Here is a 14,983-nt window from a genome sequence, read left to right as displayed (position 1 = left end):
GGCCGCACAGATTTATGACACTTATCTTAATATTAATAATTATAGTGGCGTTAAGTTGCCATTATAATCATTGCCAACTACGGACACGTTCATTCGTGGCTGTTTTCACGTTTATTGCGCTGTTCATATTAGTCTCAATGTTTGCAGTTTTCTGGAGCGCAACGCGAAGCTCGACGTCATTCAGAGGTAATATATTAACTTGACATTAACAAAGACACAGCGGGACGGATCATCCGGGAAATGATGGACAGAGAGAGACTGAACTACCTTAATGACGGACAAATTCTGGGATTTATTATGAGTCTCTGCTTATTCCCAAGCCCAAATGAGTAACTTAACGTTCAAAAACGAGCCCAAAAAGGCGCAACCCGCCACTCATTAAATTTGCAAGCGACTTTGAAAAAATGAAGCCCAAAGCCGTTTATAATACTCGGACTTGGCGACAGAAACTGAAAATAGGTCCAGTTTTTCCACCAACAAAATGCTCATCTCCCTCCATTGTTTATATTTCTGTCGCATAGAGACGTCGGTCACTCGACAAGACGAGTAGAGGAAATGCGATGAAATAACAAAAGAAGATAATAACGCACAGTAACGCAAAAATGATTTTGACAAGTGATTGTAGTCTGACTACTGGATTTGAAATAGCAACGCGTTATATTACTCGTTACTGAAAAAAGTGGTCCGACGTCAGTAACGCGTTACAAATTAACGCGTTACTGACATCACTGCTGCTCATAAAGATATAGAAGGAAATGATATGGCAGATCTTTTAGCTAAGGTGTCTTTAAAACAAAGTAGATGTCTGGAAATAGCGTATTGTAAATCTGAAATAAAATCAATTATTATAAAATCTGAATGGCAACAAATGTGGGAGGAAGGAACTAAAGGTCATCATTAATTTAATACACAAAGGAAAGTAGGGAATATGGAAATAATAGGAGAAAGTTTAAAAGAACAAGTAGCAATGTCAAGATTGCAGCTTGGACATACTGGATTAAATAAAACTTTACATTTGATAGGTAAACATCCAACAGGTAGCTGTGAGTGTGGTGTGTATATGGAAACAGTAGAACATGTAATAACTCATTGTGAAAAATATGCAGCAAGTAGAGAGAAGCTAAAACAAGAAACCAGGAAATATGATATAAACATTAAAACTTAATAAGATATTAATTAAACATAAAATAAATAAAGCAGTTATACATTTTTTGAAGGAAAGAGGATTATATATAATAATTTAGATTAAAGGGAGATACTCTGGTCCACACTCCAGCATAGAAGATGGCGATAATACATCTTAAGGTTAGATGTCACCCGTCAGTAAAAATCACAAAGAAGAAGAAGATCGGAGTTCGCACTCCGATACAAAGGGTGGCAGTAATTCGACCTGGTAGTCGTTTGTCAACGTTCTTTGAAAAAAGAAGAATTTCATAAGTCCTTCCTTGCTCGGCTAACCTGCTTGTAGGTTACTTCCTCTTTGTCAGGGACACAGACAAAATGCAGAGCTGTACACAGCTATACCGTTCTCTCGCCACGGTAAGGATAAGCATGGTTTCTATTAGAATGTACACCATGCGGCTGCCGCAGCACTCCGACTCATACAGGAGGGATTTGTTTGGACTAGGGGCCTGAGGGTGGCTAGCTGCTCTGCTAACAGACTTTCTCCCGTAAAGTGTGTGTTGTACAACTCATATTGCTGGCTTCCACTAGAAAGATTTTATATTCTGGAGGTTTGGTAATGAGTTATTTAATATCGCCATTCTTGCAGACTATGGCTTGTTTTCATGCAAGATTGACATATAAAATAACAGCAGATTTTATTTTATTTTATTTACGAGTCTCCCCCACCTCTGCAACTGTGTTGAAATGTGCACAGTACCAGTATGAATGCTTACTATGTCACTGTTGCTCACCTCCCATTCAATACTACTCGCATCAATCTAGCATGATAAATGAATGACCTTAATAGTTATGTACCAATTATCACTGGTTCTAAAGCATAAACTTTGAGGACAGCCTTCCTCCACCCCCAAGTGACAGATTCCATGATAAAGATATAATCAGTTTTTGGTTTTTGTATACTTTGGCAAATGTTATTAACATACCCCATTTGTGGTTCGCTGTCCTGTCATATGTGAAATACCTGCGACCTAATATTCTGGTCTATTCATCAGTTTGTTTTGCTAATTAAGCATTTTATTTTATTTTTTATATTTACAGTTGTGGCGTAATCATACATTAAACTTACAAGATGAGACGAGGTTTCAACATTTTAGCCTGCTGGTTCTGTCTTCTCTTTACAGCTGTTAGTCCTAAGTTTGCTATGTTAAGTTTTGAATGTTGTCATGTCTTTATTGTTGTAATTTAGATAACTTCTGACAATAAACAGTCATCTTAGAACTAAACAGCTTAACGGTGATAACAGCTGCTGATTGGCAGTGAAGTTTGAGGTTGACTGATTGTTTACTTTGCTAATCATGAGGTGGTGTTATGGAGAAAATGCCAAGTAACAGAAATGGAGACAGGAACAAAGTTTACAGGAAGTACATGAAAAGAAACTAAAACCAACACCGTTAGTGCTGAGTATCCTCCTGGTATACATAAATACCTTGATTCCAGAGAGACATATTTTGACAGATTCAGTTCTACATACACAGTCACACAGATTCAGCTTTGGTCTCAACTACCCATTTATTTTGAAGGACAGTTTTGATCACTGAGGTGTCAGTGTACACTTTTTGTTTTATTTATTATGGATATTTAAAATATCTTTAGGTCCTAGTGTTAAATGTTCATAAAATAAAATTAAAGTTTATTGATCCTGGAGGGGGTACATTTGCATCACTATGCCATTACCATTGTGTTGCTTGAAAATGGTCTGAAAATAACAACATTCTCATTTCTGGTGTTTTTAACCTTTAGTTTGATTTGCTCAACAGCGAAGTCAACACCTCCCTTTCAAGCTCCATGGAGCCACGACTTTGTCTGTCAGAACATATGCAGATAAAGCAGAAAGTAAGTTCTTTTTGCCATTTCTAGTAAACAAAAGGTCTTTGAGATGCATGATTGTTGGAGATGTACTAAGCAGAGACCTGTGGTCAGGTCCAGCCAGTGGTTTTAGAAAGCTTTCATCTGTTGGTTTTTAGCAAATTCAAAATTTTTTTTAGATCTACAATGTGCTTCATTTAAATATTTTTCCTAGCCTTGGGCCATGAGGCATCATTAACTAAGATGCCTCATGACATACATTTATAGAAAGCACGGTATGTGAAGCTTTCTATAAAACTGGATTTTGCTGTCATTCTAATGCAAAGATAAGATGATCGAGGAACTGGCTGTTTAACAGATCTTTATCACCTTATTAGACAGTGGTGCAAGTAGAATAAAAGTCTAAAAGTGACGCAAACCAACGTGTCAGGCCTAATTAGGCCTGCCTCAATAAATCAATTAATTGCATAAGAAATAAAAACAAAATTCAACAATTTCCTATTGAAGGATTTATCATTTTACACTCCTCCCAAAAACTGGATGATAAATTTTTTAATCTGGGGCTTTGGTCTCAACCAGCTCCTTTTATGAAGGACAGTTCAGATTACAGAGACTTCATAACTTATATTGTTTTATATATTTTGGATTTTCAAAATGTCTACCATCTCCTCTGTTAAATGATCATTAGTATTGAAAGTTTATTGATCTTTGAGAATGTGTTCATACATTATTATGCCGTTATGATTAAATTAATTGAAAATGGTCTCAAAACATTATTATTGTGGGCTGCACAGTGGCGCAGTTGGTAGAGCTGTTGCCTTGCAGCAAGAAGGTCCTGGGTTCGATTCCCGGCCCGGGGTCTTTCTGCATGGAGTTTGCATGTTCTCCCTGTGCATGGTGGGTTCTCTCCGGGTTCTCCGGCTTCCTCCCACAGTCCAAAAACATGACTGTCAGGTTAACTGGTCTCTCTAAATTCTCCCTATATAACAGGTATACACTCATGATATGTGAGTGTGTGTGTGAATGGTTGTGTGTCCTGTATGTCTCTGTGTTGGCGACCTGTCCAGGGTGACCCCGCCTCTCGCCCGGAACGTAGCTGGAGAGGAACCAGCAACCCTCCCGACCTCATTAGGGACAAGGGTGAACAGAAAATGGATGGATTGATGAACATTATTATTGTTTAGCCACAATAACTTCCAGGACAATTTCCTGTCCAAAAAATGTGTTGTTGTGACAAGCCAAGACCCAAAAGAGATATTCTATTTTAATGTACTTAAGAAACAACATGTTCTATATTCTTTCTGTTCTTCTGTTAGTAAATGTTCCTTCATTTGCTGTGTGCAGTCGATGCAGACGTCACGGTGGTCGGCTCCGGTCCAGGTGGTTACGTCGCAGCCATCAAAGCAGCACAGCTTGGCTTCAAGGTGAGCAGGCTCCTGAACAAGTTAATGGTTAATAAAATTTCTTATCACCTAGAGTAAGTAAATGTTTTTGTTGAAGATGTGGGTTTTAAGTGAACAAATGCATTTTTTTGTTGTAAAAACGTTTTGATTCCTTTGACAGACGGTGTGTGTGGAGAAGAATGCCACGTTGGGTGGCACCTGTCTCAATGTGGGCTGCATCCCGTCAAAGGTAACAACAAGTCTCTTCAAGATCGATCACTTCAGCTTAAAAATGTCAATATAATTCCCAATATTGTGAATGCAAATGTAATACAGAACTGGAAAGAAACAGAAGAAAGGGCTCATTTCAGTCCATGTTCATTTTAACTCAAACAAAAATAACATTTTAATCAATGTCATTTTTTTAATGGACTAAAACCTGACTACCATGAAATTAAATAGAAAGTAAATTAGGAAGATGAAGTCCTATTATGAGATTGTCATAATCATATACCAATAGAAAATTTAAACAAAAATATTGTAGGGAAAATAAAATTGAATCAGATCTAATCTATGTCAAAGAAAAAAGTTAATCCTCATGTGGCAGAAAATGAAATATAGTTTGCGTCTTGCTTCAGGTTGCAGTTCCATTCCTCCAGTGAAATGAAAAAAGTGTAGATTACGCACAGAGCAGAATATTTTGTTCCAACGCGGGTCATCCTGGGACTACAGCAAAGTTGGAGAGACGTTTTTAAAAGGACATTATGTAAAACATTTTTACTGTCACCATGGAGATGTGATCATTCTCTGTTTTGTTGCTTACAGAAAACTTCAGAATATTTTTGTAACATAGTAGTCGAATGAAGCAAACTGACGGACTGTTTATGAATCGCTATTGAATTGATCATCTGCTCTGAAATGTAAATAAAACAGATGATTGTATATTTTAAGAAAACAGGAATAAGTATACACACCATTTACATCATGGAGAAGAAGCTAAAGTGAAGGAGGACTGTGGATATTTTTGTTTTCATATGGACAACAGACGGGACTGGAGATGTAGTAGTGAAGCTCTATGCAAAAAGAGGCACAGCAGGCTATAGAAACGTTAGGTCCTTCAAAAGCCGCGTTTTCATTGCTTGTTTCTTTTTTTTTTTTTTTACACCTATTTGGAAGTATTACATCAGAACAGGTTTACGGAAGTGGCAAAATTTGACATAACTTATTCAATTTTGCAAAATGAAAAAATAAATAGTTGCACTTGCTTGAGGTGGTGTTTGGCTTTTCCAAACGCTTCCATCTACTGGTGGGTCTATTGGTAGTGTATATAGAATTTCTTCACATTGAGAACAAAGTGGAATTGAATACAAATTTCTTGCTGAGTGCACAAACTAATCGGAGTGGCTTGTGTGATTAGACACATTAAGATGCATTTTGTAATTTTATGCCACATAAATTAGCTAGGCTATATTAAATCAATGTATTTTTTCTAATTCTGTGTTCCTGTTTTTGATTCTTTAGGCTCTGTTAAACAACTCCCACTTGTATAAGATGGCACACGGCAAAGACTTTGAAAGCAGAGGCATTGAAAGTAAGCTGAATGTAAAGAATAGAGATTAAAATAATCTACACTTAAGAATCTGAATGTATCCATGGAGAAGCTAATTCTAAACAGTAGTCAATGCTTTTTGTTTTATTTCTTTCATCTTCATTTTGTGGTGCGTTCTTGTGATCTTGTGCTGAAGGCAGCGTGTAGAAAGATTAGGAGCTTCTTAAAGAGACAGAGCCCAATTTCAAGGTGTCAAATTGCAAAGTCAAATTTCTTTGAAGTCATCTGTACTGAGTACAGACCACAAGTTTGGACACAACTTCTAATTGAATTCAATTAGAAGCTTTGTCCAAACTTGTGGTCTGTACTGTATATACATAATTTTCATAACAACTGAAAGTGACATAGTTGATTGTGGTATAAAATGGCACTATGTGTCTGGAAAATGCACGATACCACCCCCTTAAACATGTACTGTTATTCTGATAAATCAGTCTCAGTAGTTTTTCATTTAAAAAATTTTTGGATATCACTGTAACTGTCTCATAAACACAGACGGTTGTTTCTCACTGTCTCTCTGTCAGTCTCTGGAATCTCGTTAAACCTGGAGAAGATGATGGCTCAGAAGAGTGGCGCAGTCAAAGCCCTGACTGGAGGAATTGCACATCTGTTCAAACAGAACAAAGTCAGTCTGACTTTATGTTGCTTTACTTATCATTTTAAAATCTCAGATGTTTTTTACAACTTGATCTTTTTCTTTACTCTGCTCAGGTAACCCATGTTAACGGTTTTGGTAAAATAACCAGTAAAAATCAGGTGACTGCCACGGCAGCAGACGGCTCCCAGCAGGTTATTAACACTAAGAACATCCTAGTTGCCACAGGGTCAGAGGTCACCCCCTTCCCTGGCATCCAGATCGATGAGGAGTCCATCGTGTCATCGACTGGAGCTCTGTCCCTAAACAAAGTGCCAGAGGAACTGATTGTCATTGGAGCCGGAGTCATAGGAGTGGAGCTGGTTAGCAATACTTCAGCCTGATGTGCATTCCCTGCCTGAAGTACAGCTGTTTTCTTATTTTGTTTGTTTTTCTCACCAACTTGTCCGTCCTGTTGCAGGGCTCGGTGTGGCAGCGTCTGGGTTCCACGGTGACGGCAGTGGAGTTCCTGGGCCATGTGGGTGGCATGGGCATCGACATGGAAATCTCCAAGAACTTCCAGCGCATCCTGCAGAAGCAGGGCCTCAAGTTCAAGCTGAGCACCAAAGTCCTGGGGGCCACCAAGAGGCCCGACGGCAAGATAGACGTGGCGTGAGTTGGCGATGAGAAGAAGAACACGCTTCTAGAGTTGGACAGTTTGTAAATGTGAGGGTTTGTCTTTGCAGAGTGGAGGCGGCGGCTGGCGGGAAGAACGAGACGCTGACATGTGACGTACTGCTGGTCTGCATCGGCAGAAGGCCATTCACCCAGAACCTGGGTCTGGAGAGCGTTGGCATCGAGCTGGACAACAGAGGTCGCATACCTGTCAACAACCGCTTCCAGACCAAAGTAAACAGGTACGACCCTTCTGACGTACTGAACCTCACCAGTCCAAGCTCTACAGCTGCCTTTATCCTGGAATCAGAAAATCAGAGCTTGGGTGGACCAGTGTCCAGTCCATGACAGGACCAACACACGCAACCAAGGAGAGAACATTTCACTCACTTAGTCATATTAGAGTTTCGAATTAATAGAAAGTATTTTGAGCTTCTAAGATCAGTGGATTGGTCAGCAGTTTCTTTAATTTCAGTCTAAAATAATATTTGAGCAATTCATGAGACTTTACACATAATCTGTATTCTGGTGAACATCTGGTTCAGACTAGCAGCATTTATTTTGCACCAATATAAAAATATGGGCCAATATTAATACTGCTTTTATGGCTGATAATTACAGACATTTTTAGGCCTGTCACGATAGCAAATTTTGCTGAGCGATTAATTGTCTCAAAAATTATTGCGATAGACGATAATATTGTTTGAAGACCTTTTTACACTGATTTAATGGACATGATGTAATAATTCATGCGATTTCCTGATAGATACACTTTATTTTTAAAAGAACATTTAACACGGGAACTGATAAAATAAACAAAACAACCAAAAATAGAAATAAAATGGATTCTCAGTCTCCATTAACAAAAATGTACTTGAATAAAAACACCAAGGTGTAAATAAATACTGAATTCAACCAAAACATTGCAGATTATGAAGTCTGTAAACCATATTGCCCTTCAGTAATTATTAGATTTAAATAGAGAAGATGGAACATCGACTACCTGATGTAATAGTTCACACTACATGTTATTTCACACAAACATTTTCCCCTTGTGATCCGCTTGTGATCATCCCAAAGTGTGTGGTGTGTTACGGTAGATCGTTGTGTAAATCAGGGGTTTTCCCCGACTGGGAGCGTTAACGCAGCCTGTTGAATGTGACAGGTAGCCAATCAGAAAGCCGGATTCTCCTCCTGCTTTCTGAGGGGAAATTAATCCCAAACAGCTGACACGGCGCAACCCGAAGTCCAGCGGACATTGGAGATGATATGTGGAAACAACATTAATGTTTATTCAACATTTGGTGCAAAGAATATAGAAATGACGAGGGGAGCAGTTGGAGTGAAATTGCTATGCAGTTGATGAACCCGGTAACGTTTCAGCTGTTCTTCGTTAACGTGACATAAATAGGTTCTAATGATTTTCATTCAGTCAGGACGTTACGCTGACACTAGAGCCACATGCACTGCAGGTAGATTGTAGTAAAGCATTGATTAATGCCTGGTTTTAAAATTAGTTAACTAAACTTGTAGCCATTATTTTGTTCCCATTGTTGGACACCACAACCAGATGGAACCGTTATACCTAGGATTTCTGTTGGCTAATGTGTGATCGCTCAGGTTTTGAAAGTTGTCCGACAATCGGCCGACAGCTCTAAGATGGTGTAGTGTGTGCTGGACATTACACTGAGGAAATGAGGAAGGGAGGGTCAGTGGAGAGCAGCGGAGTTGAGCCTTTTTTCATTCAGTGTCATCAACAGAAAGAGAAAAAGGCTGGAAGAGAGATAAAGCCGATAATTAAAATGAGGTCAATAGTTTTAATTTATTGTTCGATTAATTGGTTTATCGTTTATTGCGACAGGCCAGACATTTTATATATTATAAATATTTGTGGTGGGACTTGATTAACATTTTTGAGTTGATTTGAGTGTCTGTAATTAATTAACTGCATTTTAATCAAACTATTGACACAATAAGCAACATTTTCAATTCTAAAGCTCTAAATTACTGAATACATAGACATATTTACTCAATGACAAAGATATTTGTTGTTTTTAATTCTTTTTTTAGGTTATTCCGCCATCAGATTGGTGAAAGGTCCTGCTCTATCCATTCAGCTTACAAGTGTTTTGGGGACTCTTGATCAGTCATTGGATGTTTATAAAAATGTCAACTGTGGCGTTAGCATTAGCATTTGGGACGTCTGTGCTGCTGCTACATGTTTAGCTTTGAGATGCTATTTTAGGCTTGAATAGCTTCACTGACAGGCTAACTGCTTGTAGCACAACTTGAACATAACATTCTTTTACTGTGTCCAATCAGATAATTTTTTGAAAAACTTAAACTGCAGTGAGCCAAGAGTACTTTGTCGCTGTTGGCTTCGTTTGCATTCAGTGTTGTAAATAAGTCTGCTAAAAGAATGCATGCAGTTATGAAACCCTAAACAGTTCTGAATATTTTTGTCTGCCCTTACCCATCCCCACCTGTTTTTCCCATCAGCATTTATGCAATTGGCGATGTGATCGCCGGGCCGATGCTGGCCCACAAGGCTGAAGACGAGGGCATCATCTGCATCGAAGGCATGGCTGGTGGAGCCGTGCACATAGACTACAACTGTGTTCCCTCCGTCATCTACACCCACCCTGAAGTGGCCTGGGTGGGGAAGACAGAAGAACAGCTTAAACAGGAGGTCAGAATCCCATCATGCTCCAGCTTCACGTTTGGTTCATTTATATTTTCAGCAGAGTTGAGAAAATGTTCTGAGCCACACAGGAGGGTTTGAGCTAAACAATCTATGCATTTTGAAGAACATACAGATGATAGATCAGTTGGTAATGAATGTGTTTGGTGTCAGAGATCACAGCAAAGGACACAGCTGACTAAATAGTTCATCAGACAAAAATGCTAATTAGCACTAGCATGTTTTCAGTTTGTCAAACGATTGATATTCAATCATAATTCTGTCACTTTTTTCCCCAGGGTGTCGCATACAAAGTTGGCAAGTTTCCTTTTGCCGCCAACAGCCGAGCCAAGACTAACGCAGACACCGACGGCATGGTGAAGATTCTGAGTCACAAGGACACAGATCGGCTGCTTGGAGCGCACATCCTGGGAACGGTGAGAGTTGACAACAGCTCACCCTGAGCGGAAACGCTGTAGAAAGGGTTTGAGACCATTAAAAAGCCCCTACCAGTCAGACTTTGAAGATTAGTATCACTTTATAGCAGGGGTCACCAACACGGTGCCCGCGGGCCCCCGGTCGCCTGAGGGGACCTTGTCAGTCGCCCGCGGAGCAAGTTCTAAAAATAGCCATTAGGGAGCACTGTCAAAGAAATTATTTAATTTTATGATTTTACATTGAATTAATAACATTTGTTTATACTTAGATTTAAAAAAAAAAAGTAAATTGCAAAAAATATTTAAAATAAATTGCTTTATGCATAAAACTCTTTTCTATGGTTAAAGTTCAGAACTGCTCAGACGCCTGCAGGATTTTATCGGAGGGCAGGAGCGCCTGCAGCTGTACGGCTGCTCCCACTCTGCCTACCTTAAGATTTTCCTTGAAGTAAAAAAAGAAAAGTATAATTTCTGAAATTGTTATTATCGAACCCTCTTTACAATTAAAATTGTGGAGAGAAAAAGAGATCTTATGTGTCAAAACATCTTTTACGCCTGAGTCTGTGGGGGTCAAAGGGCATGCCAAAGCTTAAATCTTATTGGTCAGTTTGCTTTTGTTTATTTGGCGGCTTGGCGTTTTTTCTGTAAGCTAAAAATGAATGAGCAGAGTTTGAACCTCCGGTAGTCCTAAGGGCGGTTTGGATGCCAGTGGAGCTTTTTACCGTGTGCGGTACTGGCGGGCCGCCGGTTTATGAGCTTCTTTGACGTTTCCTGAACTGATGGGTCACCTGTTAACTGACATCTGCAGCTGTTCCTGAGCGTCGCGCTAAGACTGTAGGTTAAACAATTGAATCTAGTCGAAACGTTCCTCAATTAATCAAACATTGTTGCTTCACCTTCTCCTCCTTTGGACGTCTGACACCACCTGAACCTGGGAATCAACATCCTCCTCTTTCCGCGGATCTACCGGGAGGCTTCGCTTCCAGGTCTTTATTATTTAGCATCGTTTGTGCTTAAAGAAAAAAGAGTGCGCTGCTTTAGTGGTTTAGTTTTGTGCTGGTTTTGTGCGACGCGCACATGATGCGCGTTGGAGAGGTGGTTGTGTTCTTGCAGGTCAGGTGCAGTGATAGTTTTGTACCTTCTGATCTGTCAGACATTTTTTTTTGACATCTGCTGGTGTCAGCCAACAGGTGACCCGTCAAGCTTTTAAGTTTGCGAAACCACAAAAAAAGCTAATAAACCGGTGACCCGCCAGAACCGCACACTGTAAAAAACTCAGTTCGGATCTTAGAACAGGAGGTTCAAACTCCACTCATCATTTTTAGCTCACAGAAAAAGCAAACTGACCAATAAGATTTAGGCTTTTGTGTCAAAACAAGATGTCACAAAATTTATTCTCTCCACAATTTTGTTAATAGTAAAGAGCAGGGTGTCAAACTGCAGTCCTCAAGGGCCGCTGTCCTGCAACTTTTAGATGTGCCTCCGCTGCACCACACCTGAATAGAATTAGGTCATTAGCAAGGCTGTGGAGAACTGGTCTACAGAAGGAGGAGCTAATTAAGCCATTTCATTCCAGTGTTTTGTACCTGTGGCACATCTAAAAACTGCAGGACACCGGCCCTTGAGGACTGGAGCTTGACAGCCCTGGTAAAGAGGGTTGGATAATTAAAAACACAATAATCTCTCAGTGCCTCCAGCTGTACAGCTGCAACAATTCATACTCTCAGTCACTTGTGGGCAATTTAGAATCACACAGAAAAGCTATAAAAAGGAATCAAACTTAAAAGTCTGAACTAAGAACTTCTGATCATGGGTAGGGACAAGGTTCCTAACCTTGCTTTTTATGTACGTGTTAGTGCCAAGGATTCACACGGTTCTACGTCCTCTCGGTCGACTTACAATCACACTTTGCAAAGATTTTTCTTACTTGTGTTCAATTATCTTCAATCGTCTCTGTTTGTCCATGGATGACCCATCAATTCGCTGTGATTCTAGCTAGCAGAAACAAGTCCCAGTCCGAACAAAGGATTTAGCTGCCATGCGCACGCTTCTCTGGAATTCCCTCCTGCCAGCCAGAATGCAGCAAATTTTGGGAATCGGCGTACGAAGGACCAAAATGTCTATTACCTGACATTCTCGCTGGACAAAAATAAGAACACAGGAAGACGGTTAAATTTCTTACAATTGAACGGAGAACTCTGCCCAGGGACATCTCCTTATCTCTGTCTCCAGACCAGTTCTAACTGCTCCTTTGCAATTGCATATTTATTACATTGAGGTGTGGTTTAAGTTACAAATCATTTGCATAGAAGGTGTGGCAAACAGAAAACACAGCTGTCAACCCAGTCAGTCACAAGTATCTTCTTAAACAATGGTGTCGTCCTGCATTTCCAGTTCCCGAGATTCTCTGGGTCATCTCCCGTCCCCCTCTGGGTTGCAAACTTCAGTTCTCGTGTCCCTCTAGGTCATAAAACTTTGACCCTTAGTCTTTGATGTACTTTCCTGGTAGGTGTCAACTCTTATCTCCGGCCATCTGCTCCACAATTTGGCACACTTTCTGCTGCTAACATCACTTAAAAGCAGACATAATATCTTACAGTCCTAAGTATTTATATTTGTAATTAACATAAAAACCTATCAAGTTACCTAACAAAGGAGTAATAAATAGTTCTTACTGTTACTTCTATTGTTATCACAATAGTACTGCAAAATATGATGATAAAACTGTAACTGTCCTCTCCTGGTCTGATGACATGGTTGTCTTTTGATGCAGGGAGCTGGAGAGATGGTCAATGAAGCTGCTCTGGCCATGGAGTATGGAGCTTCCTGTGAGGACATTGCTCGGGTCTGCCACGCACATCCAGTACGTTCTCTTCTCCACGCTCACTCTAACAGCCTGTCTTGGTTTTTTAGAACAATTGAAGATAACATATTTGATAACTTATACAAGATAACTTATTTCTATATAAGATGAGTTATTTGCCTTACTCTAAAATGGCACTATGTGGCTGGAAAAATATACAATACCGCCCCTTTAAGGATAGAACAGTAATTGACAAAATTTCTTATGCCAACTTTCATTGGTAAAACGTTATTTTTCAAAATGTATTTGATAAGGCGCTAGGAAGTTTGGGTTTGTTCTGTTACCCATTAGAACATCCATCAAGATTCAACAGAAGATGTGAGTATGTATAGAGAGAAATATCATGAGGTAAATATCGATAGTTAATTTACCTAGCATAATTTAGTGCATTAAGTAAGAAAGTGAAAATGTTTTTTAACGCTGGAGGGTTGGCATAAGAAACTGAGAAAAGCTGGTGAGGCCTAAGTTGTGGCAAAGTGGTGATCCCTGGCTACCACTGGTTAGTGATGCTATGCTATCAGCCTGGCTTCCTTCCAAACTGGTTACTAACTAATTAGAAGCTAAATTTCATCAGCCTTGCTACACAAGTTGATATCCGAATAATTCAACAATTCAAAGGTATTTATTATTAAACTAAAACATGTATTCCTTCACTCATGTTTGTTATTCTGGCCGTCTGTAGCGTCTGTAGCGTCTGTAGCCGTGTCTCCAATTCAAATATGTGCCAATCTTTGCCTATATTCTGCGAATGTTGAAAAAACACAATTTTACAATTGAAGTGTTTCCATTAGATGAGAAATGAAATTAAAGTTACAGATGCATAAGATTGAGTTGGAACAACAAGCCTACTTATGAAGCGTTTGGGGAAATTGTAGTTGGCGATTATACAGAAGAGTTATGGATTCAACATGTTGGAATGAAACAACGTTTTCTGAACTGTGTGATGCTGTGAGGAAACAAAACAAAAACAATCCATCGTCCTTCAACAGCTTCCTGTTTTCGTCTGCATTTTCTCCAGTAGTAACATTCTGCTGTTGACCACATGACTTGTGCGATGTGACAAAAAGTGTTTTGGTATGGCTGAAAAACCACCTCATCCTAACCCAGTTTTTTTTCGAAATTGGTGTGTTTCCATTAAGCAAATGTATTTTTGTAATTTCAATGTGCACATTTTTATAGTTAATGGAAATGCAGTTGTTGTAAGGTCACCATTTTTACCTCCTGCTCATCGTCCTGCCTGTTCTGCCCTCCTCCTGCAGACGGTGTCGGAGGCTTTCAGAGAAGCCAACCTGGCGGCGTCCTTCGGAAAAGCCATCAACTTCTGAGGTTGTGGTGGCCATGGCGCTGTTGCTGGAGAAACGTGACGCGTACCGTTTTCATCAAGACTTTCACTGACTAAAGCCACCTATGATCTTGTGTCCATCACGACAGAATAATTACAATTAGTTTCATGTTATTTAAGTGTTCCAAAAAGAATATTAAAATGGGTTTTAACGGTGAACAAAAGCTGACTTGTGTGAGACTGCTTTGTTTTCAGCACATACTTTAAAGTTGCCATGGGGATATTTTCTTCACCCATTTGTTCCACAAATGGGTGAAGAGACGGCTGTGTGATCTTCTAACTGAAGGAAAGGACGCTTGGCAGGTTTTTTTTTCTTTCTTTTAATTGTGTGAAAGGTTTAGTTGGGAGCTGAAGTTAGGATTATTGTAGAGGTCTCTCTGCTCTGCACCTATTCCCCTATATTTTTTAATAAATGTTGACTTCTCTGCAA

General features: G+C 39.6%; 1 protein-coding gene across 1 annotated transcript; it reads left to right on the top strand.

Moving 5' to 3' along the window:
- The first annotated feature begins 1,329 nt into the window (after positions 1-1,329).
- On the top strand, positions 1,330-14,983 carry dldh (dihydrolipoamide dehydrogenase). Its single transcript, XM_044125720.1, has 13 exons — positions 1,330-1,539; positions 2,943-3,018; positions 4,336-4,415; positions 4,555-4,623; positions 5,895-5,964; positions 6,507-6,607; positions 6,694-6,939; positions 7,038-7,228; positions 7,303-7,473; positions 9,731-9,920; positions 10,211-10,348; positions 13,122-13,211; positions 14,471-14,983. Exons 1-13 carry the CDS (start codon positions 1,501-1,503, stop codon positions 14,534-14,536), a joined length of 1,527 nt encoding a protein of 508 aa, XP_043981655.1. The 5' UTR covers positions 1,330-1,500; the 3' UTR covers positions 14,537-14,983.

This window comes from Gambusia affinis, linkage group LG08, assembly GCF_019740435.1.
Source record: "Gambusia affinis linkage group LG08, SWU_Gaff_1.0, whole genome shotgun sequence".
Taxonomy (NCBI): domain Eukaryota; kingdom Metazoa; phylum Chordata; class Actinopteri; order Cyprinodontiformes; family Poeciliidae; genus Gambusia; species Gambusia affinis.
Note: the sequence above shows the minus strand (reverse complement) of the source record. Positions and strands in the feature narration are given on the sequence as shown.